General features: G+C 47.6%; 1 protein-coding gene and 1 long non-coding RNA gene across 3 annotated transcripts; one reads left to right on the top strand and one right to left on the bottom strand.

Moving 5' to 3' along the window:
- The first annotated feature begins 9214 nt into the window (after window positions 1-9214).
- On the top strand, window positions 9215-10431 carry LOC119330682. Of its 2 annotated transcripts, XR_005160210.1 has the most exons (5): window positions 9215-9512; window positions 9606-9700; window positions 9780-9830; window positions 9921-10054; window positions 10348-10431. It is a non-coding gene; the product is annotated as an uncharacterized LOC119330682 (long non-coding RNA). The 2 variants fall into 2 exon arrangements; XR_005160209.1 differs by having other exon boundaries at window positions 9921-10427.
- Window positions 10432-11777: 1346 nt separating this feature from the next.
- LOC119327621 (putrescine hydroxycinnamoyltransferase 3-like) lies at window positions 11778-13666 on the bottom strand. Its single transcript, XM_037600718.1, has one exon. It carries the CDS (start codon window positions 13507-13509, stop codon window positions 12076-12078), a length of 1434 nt encoding a protein of 477 aa, XP_037456615.1. The 5' UTR covers window positions 13510-13666; the 3' UTR covers window positions 11778-12075.
- Between the last annotated feature and the right edge of the window lie 3465 nt (window positions 13667-17131).

Here is a 17131-nt window from a genome sequence, read left to right as displayed (position 1 = left end):
TCATTAAAATTTTAAAAGGAGAAAGATAAATTAAAAAAGAACAAAAAGAAACAGAAAAAAATAAAACACAAAGAAAAAAGCAATATGGAAACTGAAAAACTCCAGGTTGAAAATATAGAAAAAATCAAACCCGAACGAATATGGGTCGGTCTGCTACTACACCTAGTGTACAGGGATGTGTTCACCCCGTACAAAATTATACCTTTAACCGACGCTTGTGGCACCGAATAGACGTTGGCGCACCCCACTCCACCCCGCTATATTCAGTGTCAAATATCATGAAATATTTCACGTGAACTTTTCTCAAATTCATGAACTTTTTTCATTTTTTATGAAGTTTTTTTAATTTGCAATTGTTTCCAAAATGAACTCTTTTCAAATATATGATTTTTTAAACCTTTATGAGGCTTTTTCAAAAGTCAATGGTCAGCTGTGAGACGGTTAACCGATCAACCAGTCAACTGGTCAACAAGCTAATGAGCTAGAAGCAAGTGAGTGAATGACTGTCTCGCTTCGCGTCTCGTTCGAGCTTCCCATTCGATCGATCAAAGATTGTTGGGCTGGCCCGCTAGCGTCGCCTTCAAGCGCCAGTAAGCTAAACCGGTGTTGAGAGCGCCGTTTAGGAGCTCTTCAATTTTCTGTCATCTCTCGGCAGAGGAAAAACGAACACAAGAAGGAACATGCATTGACATCCATGATTAATGGATCAGAAGTCAATACCAAGAACTTCGAGGCGACCCACACATCCGCGCCTCCACGCGTGACGGTGGCTGTGCATGCTCCGGTGCGAGATGGCGGTGTCAGATCCCTTGTGTTCTTAACCTCAACGGCCAATTTCTTCAGTTAACACTTGCGTACTGGTTCGGCGCAAGGTACAAAGAATGGAAGGCTCAGATGCACCCTGATCATTCAACGGTACATATCTCGCCGACAACACACATTTCCAGCCAATTCACCTGATGTTGTTATTACCATTTCACTGCCTATAACTGGATTTACTAATTCCCTCTGCTCCTCGATGTATCGCACTACTTAAGTGATGGTTGTGTATGAGAGGGCATCAATCAAGAACTAAAACCCTAGCTTTTATCTTCTTTACTTTCTTTCCAGCTCATAGCTAGGGGGAAATCTTAATCTATCGAGGGTGGTCCAGATCGAGAGTTTTCTGTTTCTCTCTCATGATTACCACCGGGATCTTACTGGTATTTATAGCAATAGATCCTCGGAGGCGTTCTCGCGATGGCGACCGAGGTCGATGATGGTGAGAAAAAGTCTATGGCCTTGGCAACGGTAGACAGTTCGGGTGCAACTCGGTAGCTGAGGCGGCGGTAGACACACAGTTCCAGTCCTAAAATCTGGTGACCCAAGTTGGTTCGTGCACCATTGGCAACAAGATCTCAAGGTTACAAGAGCTCACCATGACTTGGGAGGGTTGCAGACAAGTTCATGTGTAAAGTTCCGGACCACTTGCTAAATTATGCAATGATGTGGATGAGCACTGTACCCAGGGAAATTTGAACCTAATTTTGAATGCTCAAACTCATTATATGCGCATAAAGCGTAAGAATTGTTTGCGATGCACGCGTTTGTTCAAAGTGAATGGTGTCCGATGACACTACGCACCAAGTTTCCTTCTACCTTTCAATTTTTTTTCCTACTGCTGAAATATCTAACTCTTCCCCTCCCCACCCCCTTTTCTCCCCGATCATGAGCTACATTTCCCCTGTTTCCTCCTTCCTTCCTTCTAAGCTATACCGCTTCCTCGCTTGCTTCCTCATTCTCGCCGTCTCGCATCAGACCGCCATGGACGCCATGGTCTTCTTCAATGACCTCTCCAGCGGTTTCTCCGACGACGACGACTCTGTCACCAGTCGAGTATGCCTCTCTCCTCTCTCTCGTCCCCTAGGCTTAGGGTTATGATTTGGAATAAAGGATTTTAACCCGGTGGACGATTTAAGCCATTTCTTCCTTTTGTAGCTCCCTAGGACCATCACTTGCAAGAAATGGAGCGGGCTAGCTGAAGATCTTCCTGCTCGTTGTCACCTTCAATCTCCATGCGCGAAGTTAGGGGCTTTTTAATCTGTGGATAGTAAGAGGAAGTTCTGGCATGTGTAAAGAAGATTAGCCTCAGTGGATGTGATTAAGACACTGTCACAGTTTCTACCTAGTATCTAAAAATGTTGCCATCTAGGAAAGTGTCTCCTTTGCAAAACCTGGCAGAGGTGGATAATACGAATTTGGCTGATCATGCATGCATCTACCAACATACATCAGTCGATTAGGGAAATGAATATATCGTTCTAAAATTATGGTCAACATACTTTGTGCTTATGAAGGTGAACTAGCTATATGTTGTAATAAGATGTTGTCACGTAGCTATCATATTGTGGTGTTAAAATATATTTGTGTGCTTGATATGAAAGTGCTGAACAATTGTTCGATATGAAATGTGAATTTACTTAATACTGAGAGTATTAATAGTAAACTAATAAATCTGCTAAATGGGTCATGACACTTCACAAATGTTTCTAGCAGTAAAAGCATGTGTGGTGGATAGCCCAATGTCATACAGTTCTCTTCATCGGATCATGTGTGATATACTTGAATAACACAAACGGTTAACTGAGGCAGAGCGTTTGTGATCACTACACCTACCACAGACGATGCTATACAGAAAACTATGTGTGATGTGGTATGCCACTCAAACGTTCGTTCCATAATCTGTGTGGGATGTTAAGATGATCTCCCACGGCTTGGCCTTCGAAAGCGTCTGTGTTAGCTCCCCCGATCGCACACGAGCATATGCGTTAAGCGTGTGGGACCGGAGGAGCTATCATCGACGATTTCAGGGTCGCGTGGGATGGACCCCCCCACCCCCCCTATCGCGCACACAGGCAAGGCAGCGGTTTAAAACTCTGTCCCGGAAAGGGGTTAAAAATCGTTTGTATAGGACGTCGCTGCACCAGTGTAGCGTCATCGGAGGGCGTTTGGAGGTGTGTCTCCAGCGGATCTTGCAGGATTCAATCGGTGTTTGTTTTTGGTGGATCTTTTTGAGGTTGAATCCTTCCTATTTATGCTCCTTTTCATCGACGACTGTTGATGTTCTGGTGCGCTGGTCCTTTCGGGCCTTATCACAATGACTTTCCGACTGTTTACTATAACAAGGATTGTGTCTCTCTGATGATGAGGGAGGGGCGATGACGATGCCACGTCTTATCTCCATGCTACTTAGGCCCTTTTGCTTCCTGTCTGTAGACAGACCATTTGCACTCTTTATTATGGATGACGTAATGTTGGACATAAGTGGTCTCTGGTTGTAATATAGTTAGATCTAGCTCATGTGAGCTTTTACCTTATATCTTATCCTTGTTGCATGATGTAAAGATACTAACGATGTAGATCCCAAAACATCTGCTACCGCATGTAGGATATGAAAGAACATGTTGAGGGTAATGCTGCGGATGTCCATCTATTATGAATTCGGCTAAAAAGCTAATACAGAATAGTTCTACATCAGGCTCTATTATGAATACCGCATGTAGGATCATGAGCTCGCGGTGAGACTGAGAGATAATGCCGCCGAAATCAGCGCGATTGATCGCTCAAATTCAACTACATCCTCAACAACCCTCTGCCTGCTTCCACTATGGTATACAACCATCTCGTCTCACTACCATGGCTGAATACGCTGTTGCACTGGAATTTACTACGACATACAGTACAACCATCTCGTCTTTACCACCATGGCTGAATACGTTGTTGCACCGGAGTTTCCAGAGAACTAGTAGGTTCTGAACCCCTATCTGGTACATGTTCCTAGTCTACCGTATGCGATTTTCCTTGTCAGCAATTTGTGATCACGCTAATCTGGATTAGCCTAAACAAAAACTGTCTAATGTCCTACTTAGATTTGTAACTAAAAGTGCTCTCATTCGATGTATTTTGTGAGCTAATTAAGAGCTGCTCCCTCCATCTATAATACTTGAGGTGGTTTTAGTTCAAATTATGGAGCTGAGAGAGTACATCGATGTTAAGATACGGCAAAAGTCTCTTTCATTATTCCTTCGTCCTCCATTCGCTACGATAAGATGTTCCAACTTTTTCTGAATTGGATGTACACAAACGTGTTTTAATGTGTTTGTTCATTTATTTCAGTCCATATGTAGTCCATATTCCCTGAAAAAAAATGTAGTCCATATTTGAAATATCGGAAATGTCTTATAATAGTGAACGGAAAGAGTAAATGTGATGTCACGTTAGATTTTTGCTTAAATGGAATGCTTAATTTTAGATCCAAATACGAAGAGATGCCCACAAAAGTCAAGATCCAATGGCCCGGGCCCTGCAATAAGCTCTTTTTAGCACTCGAATCGTATTAATATTAATAATGGCAAGCAACCAGAGACTGACAAAGCATGTATAGACAGCATAGTGCTTGTAGCAAATTGTACTTAACTCGGGCATGTTCACACGCACTCTTGCGCTAGGTTATTCCCGGCCATGCATGCACCGTAAGTACCGACTGAACAAATATATAGCCAACAAAACAGATTGCGACCACACCGTGAAGAGAAGTAGAGAACTGGGCCATCACCCATGCGTCAAGTCTCACCGCGGAAGCGTCGTGGCAGTAGGAGGTGAATGGTGTCCTGGTTCTTAATGCCATAGTCCGCCAGGGTGCGACCGCCCTCCGGTTTCGCCCCGACGCCGACGAAGCCAGAGCTCTGGTCGGCCACGGGTACGCCCTCCTCGCCCTGCCGCTGGTCCAAGTGGAGAGTTGATCTATCTCGGACGTCGTAGTGAGCCAGAGTACGCCCGTCCTCCAGCTCCTCCCCGGCAAAGATGAGGCGCTGCTGGTCCTGGATCTTCGCCTTTGACGACGTAGATGGTGTCCGAAGGATCGGCCTTGATTGTGATGGTCTGGCCCGTGAGGGTCTTGATGGAGATCTCCATCTGTTGGAACGGAGCAGAAAGCATTATCAATCCCAACAGAATATACTACAACGTCAGAGATAACAGTCTTTGTTGCAGGAATAAGAAATGTTGTTCAGATGACAAGGATCAGCAGTGCATATTAACAAGGTATCAGATCGAAGTGTGTGCCTTGACGATCAGCAGTGCTCTCTGGGGATCAAGCAAGGAGGGATGGATCGTTGGGTTGTAATGGGAGGAGGCCAAGGAGACTCCCTGTCAATTTTATAGGGGAGCGGGGTTCTCTTCCTTGTGAAGTTGTAGTGCCGGAATTGATTGTGTGCAACTCTTCACTTTTGGCAGTTCAGAAGACTCTTCGGGATACTGCTCACCAGTTCACATTTATTGTTAGGTAAATTTGATCAAGGTGCACTTAGAAAGATAAGCATGCATAAGTTTTGGGTGATATGATACGAACAAATCAGGCGACTTAACTACCGAACCAGTTTGCCAATAGCTCAAAAAACAAGGGACTGCATATTCTCTCTAAATAAAGGGACTACTATATATAAGTCAGAAGTTGTTATTTTTTTCTTTCTAAACTTATAGCCAAACATATGAATCACCGGATCCCATTTTATCTATTCTTCCTTGGTCATCCTTTTTCACCTCCCCTTGCCAGCACCACTGCCACAATAAAATCTTGCCTCCATCGGTGCCAATGTCTCCGGCTAGTCTTATCCAATGGTCGACATTGCATGATCAAGCCTTTGCTCTATGGATCCGTGTTCTATGGATCCGTGTTCCACAACTTGGAACAATAAATGTGAAATAATAATTATTACTTTCAAACGAATTTATATGGCCTCGTTGAAACTTTGGATTGATCTTTGCCAAAAGTGTCTTTAACTTTGCTCTCCACTCTAGTAAACATCTACCTCCATAGTCTTGGCCACTTTGCCGCTACATGTATCTATCCTGTGCGTGCAACAATGTGATGCAACTGGTGCGAAAATCTCGCTGTAACTTCTAAAAACCGGGTAAGTTGTAAATGTGCTCCATGGCACGTACACCCTCTATCTAGGTCATCTGTGGTTGTGTTGAGATCCATACATGTAAATTTCTCTTTTGTGTTTCTCCCAAAAGGAAAAAAGATTTGAACCTGAAATTTGGAAGTAAATGCCACATGAGTACTGCATTAATGTGTCAATGTGCATAAATGTTTCCTGGTTTTGTTGGTGCATTAGAAATGTCTAAAATGGTTAGTACTACAATAAATTATATCAATTTAGATATTTTTTGTGAAAAATAGAAGCAAATCCTGTACAGTGTTGTATTTTTGTGTAGTTAACTTGAAAGTTTCAACTTCAACTATTGTTTGGGTTGATAGAAACACGGAGAAATCCTATCCTATGTACCTAAATAGTTCATCCTCACTACCTGTATTAGGGCCAGTTCTTTTGGGCGGCTTAAAAAATAGGCTGCCTCTTCCCAGCTTAAAAATAAGCCGTTTCTAAAATTTGTTGAGACTTCCGAATTAGCTATCCCGTAACTAGTTTAGAAGCCCCAATGAATAAGAAAAGCGGCTTATGGGATAAACTGGGGAGGAGGCGGCTTATTTTTTAAGCTGCCAAAAGAACTATATTAACATGCACACATGTCACCTCATCAAAGGCCCAACACAACATGCATGAGAATTATTTTTCGTTATTAGTTGATCTCCACTAAATCTATTTATTTCAACATGCGCACATAAGCCATGTACACATGCTACCTCATCAAAGGCTCATCATGCACCGGAAAAATCAATTATATTATACTACCTATATTCTATAATTATTTTTAACTATACAATAATCCAATACAATATATAATTAATATGTATGTGTAGTTTCAAATGTACTATTAGTCCAAATGTTTCATGCAACTAAATCTTATTGAAATATGTTGCAACATATTCTCACTGCAGTGCGCGCGTTATCATCTACTCCCTCTGTCCCAAAATATAAGAACATTTTTCACACTACACTAGTGTCAAAAACGTTCTTATATTATGGGACGGAGGGAGTAGTAGTTTCTACGGTGATACAACACGAATCTTAATGCAAAACTAGATTGGCTAGATAGAAGGTGTAGCTACATGGGAGCATCGAGAATCCACACACCAATTTTTTTTAGAAAATAATTGTGCACAAAGATACCATCAAGTGTTAAAATTTGAAACCCACGTTCAAACAAAGCGCAAGAAATAAACACAAAAAACTAAAAAAAAGACACAAAATATCAGTGGTGATGTTAATGGGCCAAATGAAATTTATGATTTGTTGATGTGGTCGAATATAAAACAAAAAAAAATGTTCATGATTTTCTCTTTAAAAATTCACAAAGTTCAAAAAACGTCCATGAATTTGAGAAATTATTCCCAAAGTTCCGAAAAGGTCATCGATATAGGAAATGCCAAATAATTCAAAAACTGTTCAAGATTTTAAAAAAGTTAATGCATTTTAAAAAATATTCGTCAAAACAAAAAAAAGTGTTCATGAATTTAAAAACTGTTCCCAAGTATAACAAAACACATGAATGAAAAAATGTTGGCTATTGAAAAAAATGTTCACGAGTTTAAGAAAATGTTCATGATTTCAAAATATGTTAGAGAATTTGTAGAAAATGTGCGCAAATTTGAAACATATTCACAGTATCAAAAAAACGTTCATGATTTAAAAAAAAACTCCGGGGATTCAAAAAACTATGTTTTTTTAGTTTTGAATAAATATTCATCCATTTCAAAGGGGTCAGCAAATTGAAAAAAGGAAAATAAAAAAGGAAGAAGAAAGAAAAAGAAAAAGAAAAAGGAAAAGGAAAACAAAATAAAAGAAAAACTGAAAAGGGGGGAAATGCTTAAGATGAAAGAAAGAAAATGTCAAAGGAAAAAATGGTGGGAAAAATCTAAATGGACGGACCCATATATACACTGGACAGGCGTGTGGGGGAGCAGGTGGTGTGGGTACAAAGCACGAGGAGTCGGTAACCTAGAGATCCCCATTATACACCCTATGCCAAATATTTGCCATGTTTGTTTTTTCTTAAAACATCCCGAAGGGCATTGTATTATGTGTAGTATACCCAAGCATCTATTCCAGGCAAGGTTTTTGCCGTGAGGTTTAGCCACTTGGGTGAAAATGATGTATGATGAATTCCGCATGTGACACGTGCTATTAGTTTGGTACCTGGTTGGGTACGAATGCGCTGTGACTTTGGTTTGCCGTTTCAAATTTTTTGAACTGCCATACGACTTATTTAGGTAGATTTAGCGTATGTTTAGCGTTTCTTCCTATGCTTGCGTTCAGTCCACGGTGGCGCCGTCTCGATCGCTCATCTGGTTCTGTATTGGTTCCTGTCACTATCGTTTCCTGCAATTTGATTCATGGTCAAACTTTTCAGTCTGCCGGGCGGTGGCCTGCTCCCTCTCGAGCCGCCCGCCGCTTATCCCGTCTGCTGCCGCTCGCCGCCTATTCCATCTCCTGCCGCTCTGCCGCCGCCCCAGCGCCTCTATAAGATGGCCCCCGGCCTCGCTTATCCACAAGCGGCCGCGGAGGGGCTCGGCTGCCGAGCCGCCACCAGGGGGCGTACCGGCGAGGGGCTGCGTCCACCTTGCCGTCGAGTGCCTCCTCCCCTCCGGCCGCCCCGATTCCCTCTTCATCCTCCAGCTCCAGCCCAACCCCGACACCCCGGACGTCAGGCGGGTCTTCCGTCGCCTAGCCAACCTCCTGGCCCCTCGGCGCGATCCCCATCCCCGGCTGACACCGCCATTCGCGCCGTTGAAGAGGCGTTTGCCCACGAAAACATGTTTTAGAGCCTATGCACCCGGGTACTCCTTATCCAACCACTCATTCCTGCATCACGATTCGTGCAAATAATTTTCTCTTTTTTGTTTCTCTCATATAAAACATGTATTTTGTACTTCAACTTTGCAGCACAACAAAGCTTTCTATGTAGAATGTGGGATAAAACTTACAGATTTTTTGGTCCAACATAAATATACAAAATGAGATTTATTTGATTAAAAAATCTTATTTTTCATATTTATGTCGGACAAAAAAATCTGAAAGTTTTATCTCACATTCTAGTTACAAAGTTATGTTGTACTGCAAAGTTTGAAGTTCAAGACATGTTTTATATGAGAGGAACAAAAAAGAGAAAATTCCATGTAATAAGGTAGTTGTGTAGCACAGATCTCAAAGCAACATTGGAGTGTTAGGATAGTGAGGCCCGGGTGCATAAGCTCACAAAATCTGCATTCCGTTTGCCCACCTCTTGGAGAGCACCTCCACCAGCGCCGGTTTCGCTCCTGCTGCTCCCGGCGGCGTTTCCGTCTCAGAGATGTGCTCTGGACGGTCTGCCCCCACTGCTGCCATGTGCATGAGTACGAGCGCATGCTGGTGGGGTGTTTGCTTGGGTGCTCGAACCCCTGGTTCATGTGCGTGTTCGTGGCTACCTAGCCCGCGCGGCTGCCCTCTCCCTGCTCGCCGGTCGCCGCCGCTCGGGTTGTTCGCACAGGCTAAGCCACGGATTGTGTACGAAATATTCACAACAAAGAAACGGTAAGCTTGCTCTATCCTTGAATAAATCTTTGCATACTTTATTTGGGTTGCCATCGTATGTTTATCCTTATGTATCCTATTGAAATTGAATAGATCAAACAGAGATCCAGTTACAGCAAAGATGCGAAAATTGAGTAGTCAATATAGCAGGTGCAGTGTGAACTCCTGTTTTCCCGTAGTAACTTCAGGTGGGTTTGGTGCATTCACCAATCAAATTAGTTCATTTTTATCTCTAATGTTGTTTTATGCATCTTTCGGTTGTTGCAGAAAAAAGTCTCTCTACCTGGGTTAAGAAATTCAGAACTTTACAGTGAGCAGGTGTGTAAAATTATATCTCGAATCAAATAAAGTTTTCTATGCACATTGTCATGCCACCATACTTGAACTGTTATATTTTTTTCCAAGCAGAATGTGGACCTTATAAGGTCTACACATGCAAGATTCAGGAATTGGAAACGGAAGTAACACGGCAGAAGTTCTCCACTGGGCTCAAGGGGATGAATTGGTTAACTACAGAGAGCTTCAACATGGTGGCAACCTGGGTGAGCTACCTTTTGTTGATCCTTGCTGCTTGCTGATATTGTGGTATCTCTAGCCTGATTTTAGTGCGCTAGCGACAATTAGCACTGCTAAACTTGAAACCAAAATGAAGCTATGAGTTACCATAAGTTGTGTAGAAAACGATGATTCATCTTCAAATCATGTCATGTTTATTCTTATTGTTCCAAGGAACATCCTGCTGTTGTTTTTACCTCCTGAATTGTCAAGTATTAAAATGTACAAATATAAAAATTCACTGAATTAAGAACTTCCATATCGTTTTCTATTTTACCAGTTTGGAATCCATTGATCACCGATTGTGTATATGTTCTGATCCAAGAAGCAATTTTTTCTGTTCAATCCTTTTGTTGAGGCTTGCAGAAGAACAGGTTAATCTATCTTTTGTTCACATGCCTTGCTACATAATTTTACATGAGCTTTCTTCACGGCATGTTTCCTAGTACTATTGTGGTACTGTACTCTACCCTACCACATGCAGTGCAGCCACGGGAGGATGCAGGTCTTGATTGGGCAGACGTGTTGTATGACCCACGCGTCAGCAACGGCGGTCATTTTTTTTAAGCCGGGCATGCGGCGGGGCCATCTTCATCCACTGCCACTCGCCCCTGTCCTCATCTGGCCACCCTTGCCCCCACACCGGCGACAACCCTAGCCATCGTCATCAGCATTGGCTTCTTCTCCGGCATCGGCAGCAGCGGCAAGGGTAAGGCCCCCGCCCGCCATTCCCCCTCCCTTCCCGCCCTCCCCGCGCCGCCGCGCGCTCCCTGGCAGAGGCAACGCATCAATGTGCCGGTGCACCAGGCCGGGTACCACTGGCACCGCGTTTAGCTGGCCGAGGAGCGCCTGCAGATGCTCGAGCGCGAGGTCGAAGAGGAGGCGCGCCAGGCTCAGGCAGCGACGGCGCAGCCCGGCATCGCTGCCCTCTAGAACACGACGTTCCCCTGGGCCGGCCCTGCGTCGACGCTGATCGACCTCACCGGCCCCGACGCAGACGCCGCCGCCGACGAGGACGCCTAGGGCAGCGCGTCGTCTAGTTTTTACCTTTTTATGTTAATTAATGTAATGTGGACTTTCGCCGGCCTTCGCGGCCGGCTTTTTTGTTTAATTAAATGCATGTGTTTATTTTTAAAATGCTTTTAAACTTTTTTTGGGGCGCCCATAAAATGGGTAGGACAAGCGTTGGGCGCTCGCGCCGACGCAAACACAGCTCCGGACATTTATGTCCGCCGGGTCGACCCAAACAGATAAAAGAATGGACAAAAGCGCCGTCCGTTTGGGTCGGCCTGTTGGAGTTGCTCTTACGGACACCCGCGGCGCCTCACTTTGTCCTCCCTTGACTCGTCTGTAGGTGCCAACAGGCCATTCCTCCCATCCCGTCGAGTTCGACCTCCATAACCTCTTCGTCCTCGCTGTCGCCACCTAGTTTCTGGCCTCTTGGCCACCCTGGGTACACAAAATCATTTCGCATGGTCCATAAGCTCCACAAAGAGATATCATTCGAACCAACATTGTTCAAAACAACATTTCGTTTACACGATTCCATTGTTTCAATAGGTCATCCAAGGAATGTGGAACAATAATACCAAAAAATCGTCAATTATCTTTCAAAAATTAGAAGAGACAGAACATTCAAAAAACACATGTTAGATGCATTCATCCCCAACACAGAAGACACAAATAGTTGCACGGTAGCGCCCGCCGGCCGCGGGTGGTGGAGGCCGGCGGTTGGGATGGGTAAGTTGGAGGCGTGAGGAAGAAGAGAGGTGTAGGTTGAAGATGAATAGTGCGATCTGTTTTGGGCCGTTTGATCAAGATCAGACGGTCCATGAGGAAAGTGAAAACGTTTTCACGCATCTGACAAATAGAGAGTTCCAATATTTTATTTAAAAAATGAAAAGGTTAAAAATAGATACTCTAGTACTGAGTGAGAGAGAGAGAGAGAGGCTCTGACGATATTTGTAGGCAGCAGTACATCTATTTTAACTACAGTCGTCCACGCAGCTCACATGCGGCTCACGGCGTGCTGCGCCGTCTCGGTGGCCGCCAGCTCGCCGCGGCGGCGCGTGACGAAACTGAGCCGCTCGGCGGTGGCCGGTTTGAACACGGCCTCCGGGTCGGCGTCCACGGCGTCGGCGAGCCGCGGCCACATCCTGGCGGTGACCAGCCACGACCCGTCTCCCGCGGGGCTCCGGATCACTGTCATGGCCGCCGACCCGAGCCTCCCCGGCCGCACCCACGGCATCACCAGCCGCGGCGGGCCGAACCCAAAGTCGCCCTCCACCCTGAACGGCACGAACGCCGACACCACCAGCGCGGGGCTGCCCGTGCCCAGCCCCACCGCCTCCGTCCACTTGCCGCCCTCCGCAAACACCCCCTTGTGCGCTTCCATCCAGTCCATCAGCTCCTCGTACCGCTCCTGCCGGAACACCTCGGAGATTGCCGCGGCGGCCATCGTCGCCACGTCGGCGAGCGGGGAGGAGCGCACCGTGTCCACGACCGCCTCCCGGGACGCGTAGGTGACAACGTTGCCGAGGTAGTTGTTGACGTGGGTCTTGTTGTACTTGGCGGGGTCGAGGCGCCGGCGGCCGTCGACCAGCCACGCCATGCGGCAGTGCGTGTCGGAGCCGCCCACGGCCGCGGCGAGCAGCTTCCAGACGTGCGCGGAGAGGGCCTCGAGCCGCGTGACCCGGCGGGCGGGGCCGCTGGCCGCCCCGCGGAGGCGGTCGACATCTGCGGCGTCCACGACGTAGTTGCGGCGCACGAGGGCCGCGGCAAGGAGGGCGTTGGGGAGGGTGCCGGGGTCGTAGCGCACGAACTCGGCGTCCAGCGACGGGCCGTACCGCGGCGGCGAGCGGGGCCGGAAGAGGGAGGCGCGGTCATGGTGGGGCTCCCACGAGAGGCCGCCCGCGACGAGCATCTCGGCCCAGGCGTTGGGCAGCGTGGTGAGCCCGTGGCCGTCGACGAGCAGGTGGTCGGTGCCCCAGGCGAGCGAGAACCCACCGCACGCGAACCGGACGAGCTGCAGCGACAGCGCGAGCCCCCGCTCGAACGGCAGCTGGATGCGCCCCAGCGAGGCGCCGGCGTCGGCGAAGTCCACGTCCGCGAGCGCCGCGTCGGCGTACGCGACCACGAGCTCGGCCCCTTCGTTGCCGCAGACGACGTCCGGCACGCCGGTGGAGGCGCTGGGCACGACGCGGCCGGCGAAGGGGTAGAAGCGGGAGAGGAAGGCCGGGAGCGCGGCGCGCGCGGCCGCGGCCACGGCCGGGAAGCCCGCGGCGGGCGCCGGGTAGACGGCGATGAAGAAGACGTGGAAGGAGCCGAGGACGAGGTCCAGGTTGGAGACCGGGAGCACCGCCGGGAATCCCCGCGGCGGGTCGGAGGCCTGGACGAGCGACCGCGAGAGGACCTCGACGGCGAAACTCTCGGCCGGCGGCATCCCGGGTGCGCACGGCCGGACGCGGCGCAGGGAGGAGCAACACGTAGGTAGGAGCTCGCGAGCGGTGGAGAGAGCACGAGGCGTTATGACAGTGATCAAACCGCAGTCGGACTCGTCTCGTTTTGGCACGCGGCACGTTGCGTGGCGTTGCGATCGAGCAACATCAACACGGCGGTTTGCTTCAACTTTGGAATGGCAAGCAGCACTTTTCCTTCTTGCTTTGGCGATTTTTCAATGCGAAGCAGACTCACGGATGTGACAAGCCATCCAATACAATGCATTTGGCCATCTTCCCCAATGCGGAATTAGAGCAACTCCAACGATTCAAACGAACGGCGATTTCGTCCGCTTTTTATTCGTTTGGGTCGGCCGTCCGTCCAGTATCCACCCTGTATTTTATATCGGATTTACTAAATCACATATAGATGAAATTTAGTGATATCTGGGAATACCTATTTATTATCGACGTCTCACCATTGCGGAGTGGAAACATGTAGAGGAGCGGCTAAAGAAACGGTTGAAGTCAGTCCATTGTTTAGCTCGGAGGCACGCCGGCTGAGGTCAGTCCAGTCCAAGAAGAGCGGCGGCCATTGCGAGCTAGCTTCTCCTCGTTTTTAACCTGACGTACCAGCAGCTGGAGTCCAAAACCAGGTGCTATGTAAATGTAGGTGTCAAAACAAAGAATATGGCAAAAACAGGTAAACAGAGATTTTTTTTTCTTTTCCACTTGACAATAATAGGCATAACAGCCCTATCCCCATAATAAGCAGAACAAAATGCAGCAGACCGTCCCCTCCAAAAAAAATGTTAATATTGACACACGAACACGTCATGTGTATCTTCGACGTCGAGGGTGATGCACCGTAGCTCACGTCGAAGGAGACCCGACCGACAGTGCGATACGCAAGACAGTCGACGGGCGCTTTTGCAGACCCGAAAACCCCACTCCCTCGGGAGGGACCCCGTCAGGGAGTGCGGCGGCTATGGGCTGCCCTAGGTCGATTCGCTCGCCCCTAGAGCCTTGGAATTCGCAGCTCTCAAACACGAAGAACAGCGAAGAACGAGAGAGAAAAACGGTGGAGAGATAAAACGTAGATGAAAAAGTAGTATATTGATTTGTTCGATTGTGTGCTGTTCAATCGGCCGCCCCTTAGGTATATAAGAGGCGGCTGGACTTCCCGTGCAAGAAAAAGGCTTGGATTCACGTCCAAAACCCTAGTCAAATTCGGATTGGTTTTATCCGAACTTTTCAAAACTGTTCGGTTTAAACTGGCTGCACTTTGCGTGTCTTTTTTGTGGTTGTAAATGACTTCGGATGTAAACGAGTCCAAAAGCAATCTTGACCGTTTCGACGAGACGAACAACTTTCATGTTGAACGTTTTTTCATCAGAGGTTATCTTGAAGGTCAAATCGCTCGCGCAAAATAGCTAATTATTCACGCAGCTCATCAGAAACATACCATGTATGTGTCTGGTTCCGGGCGTCATATTTTGCTCATTGGAGGGTCGCGCTGTGCGGGCTCTAACTTTTGCATACGACCTCGGATTGGGACGATCTTTATATCAAAATCGATCATTTCGACGAGACGCATAACTTCCGTGTAGAACATTTTTCCATCCGAGATCATCTGAATAACTTTTTGAGCCGATCTTCAACTTCTCGTCCGATTGACTATCACAGCCTCCAACCCGGCAAGTTTTCCATCCAAGTAAGCTTTCCACATAGGCAATGTTTCTACCCGGCAAGATTTCACACCGGCAAGGTTTCACTCCGGCAAGGTTTGTACTCCGGCAAGGGTTCCTCCTTGACAAGGTTTCTCCCCCGGCAAGATTTCACACCGGCAAGCTTCCACACCGGCGATTTTTCTGTGCCGACAAGCTTTCACACCGGCAAGATTTTATCCCGGCAAGTTTTTCGCCCCAGCATGCTGCTTTATGATCGTGCCACTTTTGAGCGTCAACACATGCCCCCCCTGTTTTTCGGTAAAGCTAGCGTGCCGAAAAATACTTGTACCAAGTTTGTTCTAAAGACGATGTCAACACTCCATCGGCCATTTATATGTTCTTAGGACGATAAGTATATATCGGTCATGTCTTGTGTGAACTTTCTGATGCAAACTTGGGTGAAACCTTCTCAGCTTCATTAACAATCCGGTGATAAAGTTCCATAGATATGTATCTCAATGTCATCCTCTGTTGGAGATATCACTACTGGGCGTAAACCGGCCTATCTGGGCCGGGTTAACTTCGTCAGTAGTTAAGTATGTTAAAGCCCAAGAAGGCAGATGAGGGCTCAAGGCCCATAGTCGGTTCAAGGCCTGTAGCCGTAAACCGGTGTTGGTATTTAACTTGTATTGTAAGTTAGGAATAATTAGAGACCAAACCGGACACATCTATGAGCCGGCATTGGGACTCTGTGAACCGACGGGCGTCACCCATGTATATAAGGGGACGACCCGGCGGCGGTTCAAGGACAACAGACAACAACTCGAGACCTAGGCGAAGCTTGTTTGCTCCCTAGTCATCGAAACCCCATCAATTCCATCACAACTAGACGTAGGCTTTTACCTTCATTGAAGGGGCCGAACTAGTATAAACTCTCTTGCGTCCCTGTGTCCGCTTTAACCCCTTCAAGCTAACCCGACGCGATGGCCACGACTAAGTCCTTTCATGAGGACATCTGCCGTGACAAAACCACGACAGTTGGCGCCCACCGTGGGGCTATCGCACGATGGTTTCAAGTTCTTGGAGGGCCGCTTTGAAGGACTCAAGGGCTACGCTGTGGGCCGGATGACTAAGAGTCGTCGCGGCAAGCTCTACATCGATAATGCAGGCTGGGGCCTCGAGGCCGGCTCAGTTGAGTACGGGTACCGGATCCCCTTTGGTGGCATACACGTTTTCATCGGCAGGATCGGTGAACCGGGCCCTGAGCCGGACATCTGCACCGACCTCGTTGAAACGGCTTAGCGTGCACGATCCGCCCGGGTTAAACCGGCCGTGAAGCGTGCCTTCGTGGGAGTCATCCATGAAGGAAGTTATGAGGATGGATCGGAATCTCGCGGCGAGACCGTCGTTTATTCCGGTGATGAGTCATCAACCGGAGAAACCGAATCTCTATATCAGCTACAAGATGGCCGGATTGGGGGCTGTTCCGATGGCGACAGTATTCTGGACCTCTCTGATCAACCCAACCGAGTTGGAATATTCATGGCCGGCACACAAGCAGCGCTTCATTTTTCGACCGCTGCGCCAATAACCTCCGGTTCAGCAGCGGCGACAGCTGCCGGGGCAGGAAGCTCTGCATGCCCGCCGGCTCAAGTTCTATCAGATCTATTTGATGCATTGGCTGCGCTTATGGCAGAAGCTAATCCGGCAGATCAAGAAGTCCACAACGCGGAGATTGCAAAGGTGAAGGAACAAATCACCCAGGCCAAGGCGGACCTGGCAGCTGAGAATGCCAGGATGACCACAGAGCGGGCCGCTTTGGACGCACAAGCCTACAGGCTCATGTTGGACCAGAACGCGTCGCATGAAGTCATGAAGAGGAAGTACCGATCCCGTTTGCCTTTGGTTTTCGAGGCCAGAGACCTTTTCAACACCCCAGGAGCAGGAACCAGTAATC

The sequence above is a fragment of the Triticum dicoccoides genome, chromosome 7A (genome assembly GCF_002162155.2).
Source record: "Triticum dicoccoides isolate Atlit2015 ecotype Zavitan chromosome 7A, WEW_v2.0, whole genome shotgun sequence".
NCBI classification, from domain to species: Eukaryota; Viridiplantae; Streptophyta; class Magnoliopsida; order Poales; family Poaceae; genus Triticum; species Triticum dicoccoides.
Note: the sequence above shows the minus strand (reverse complement) of the source record. Positions and strands in the feature narration are given on the sequence as shown.

What these genes read in the sequence shown, in the direction of transcription:
- LOC119327621 (XM_037600718.1), bottom strand. Translation starts at nt 13,509, where the DNA reads ATGCCGCCGGCCGAGAGTTTCGCCGTCGAGGTCCTCTCGCGGTCGCTC.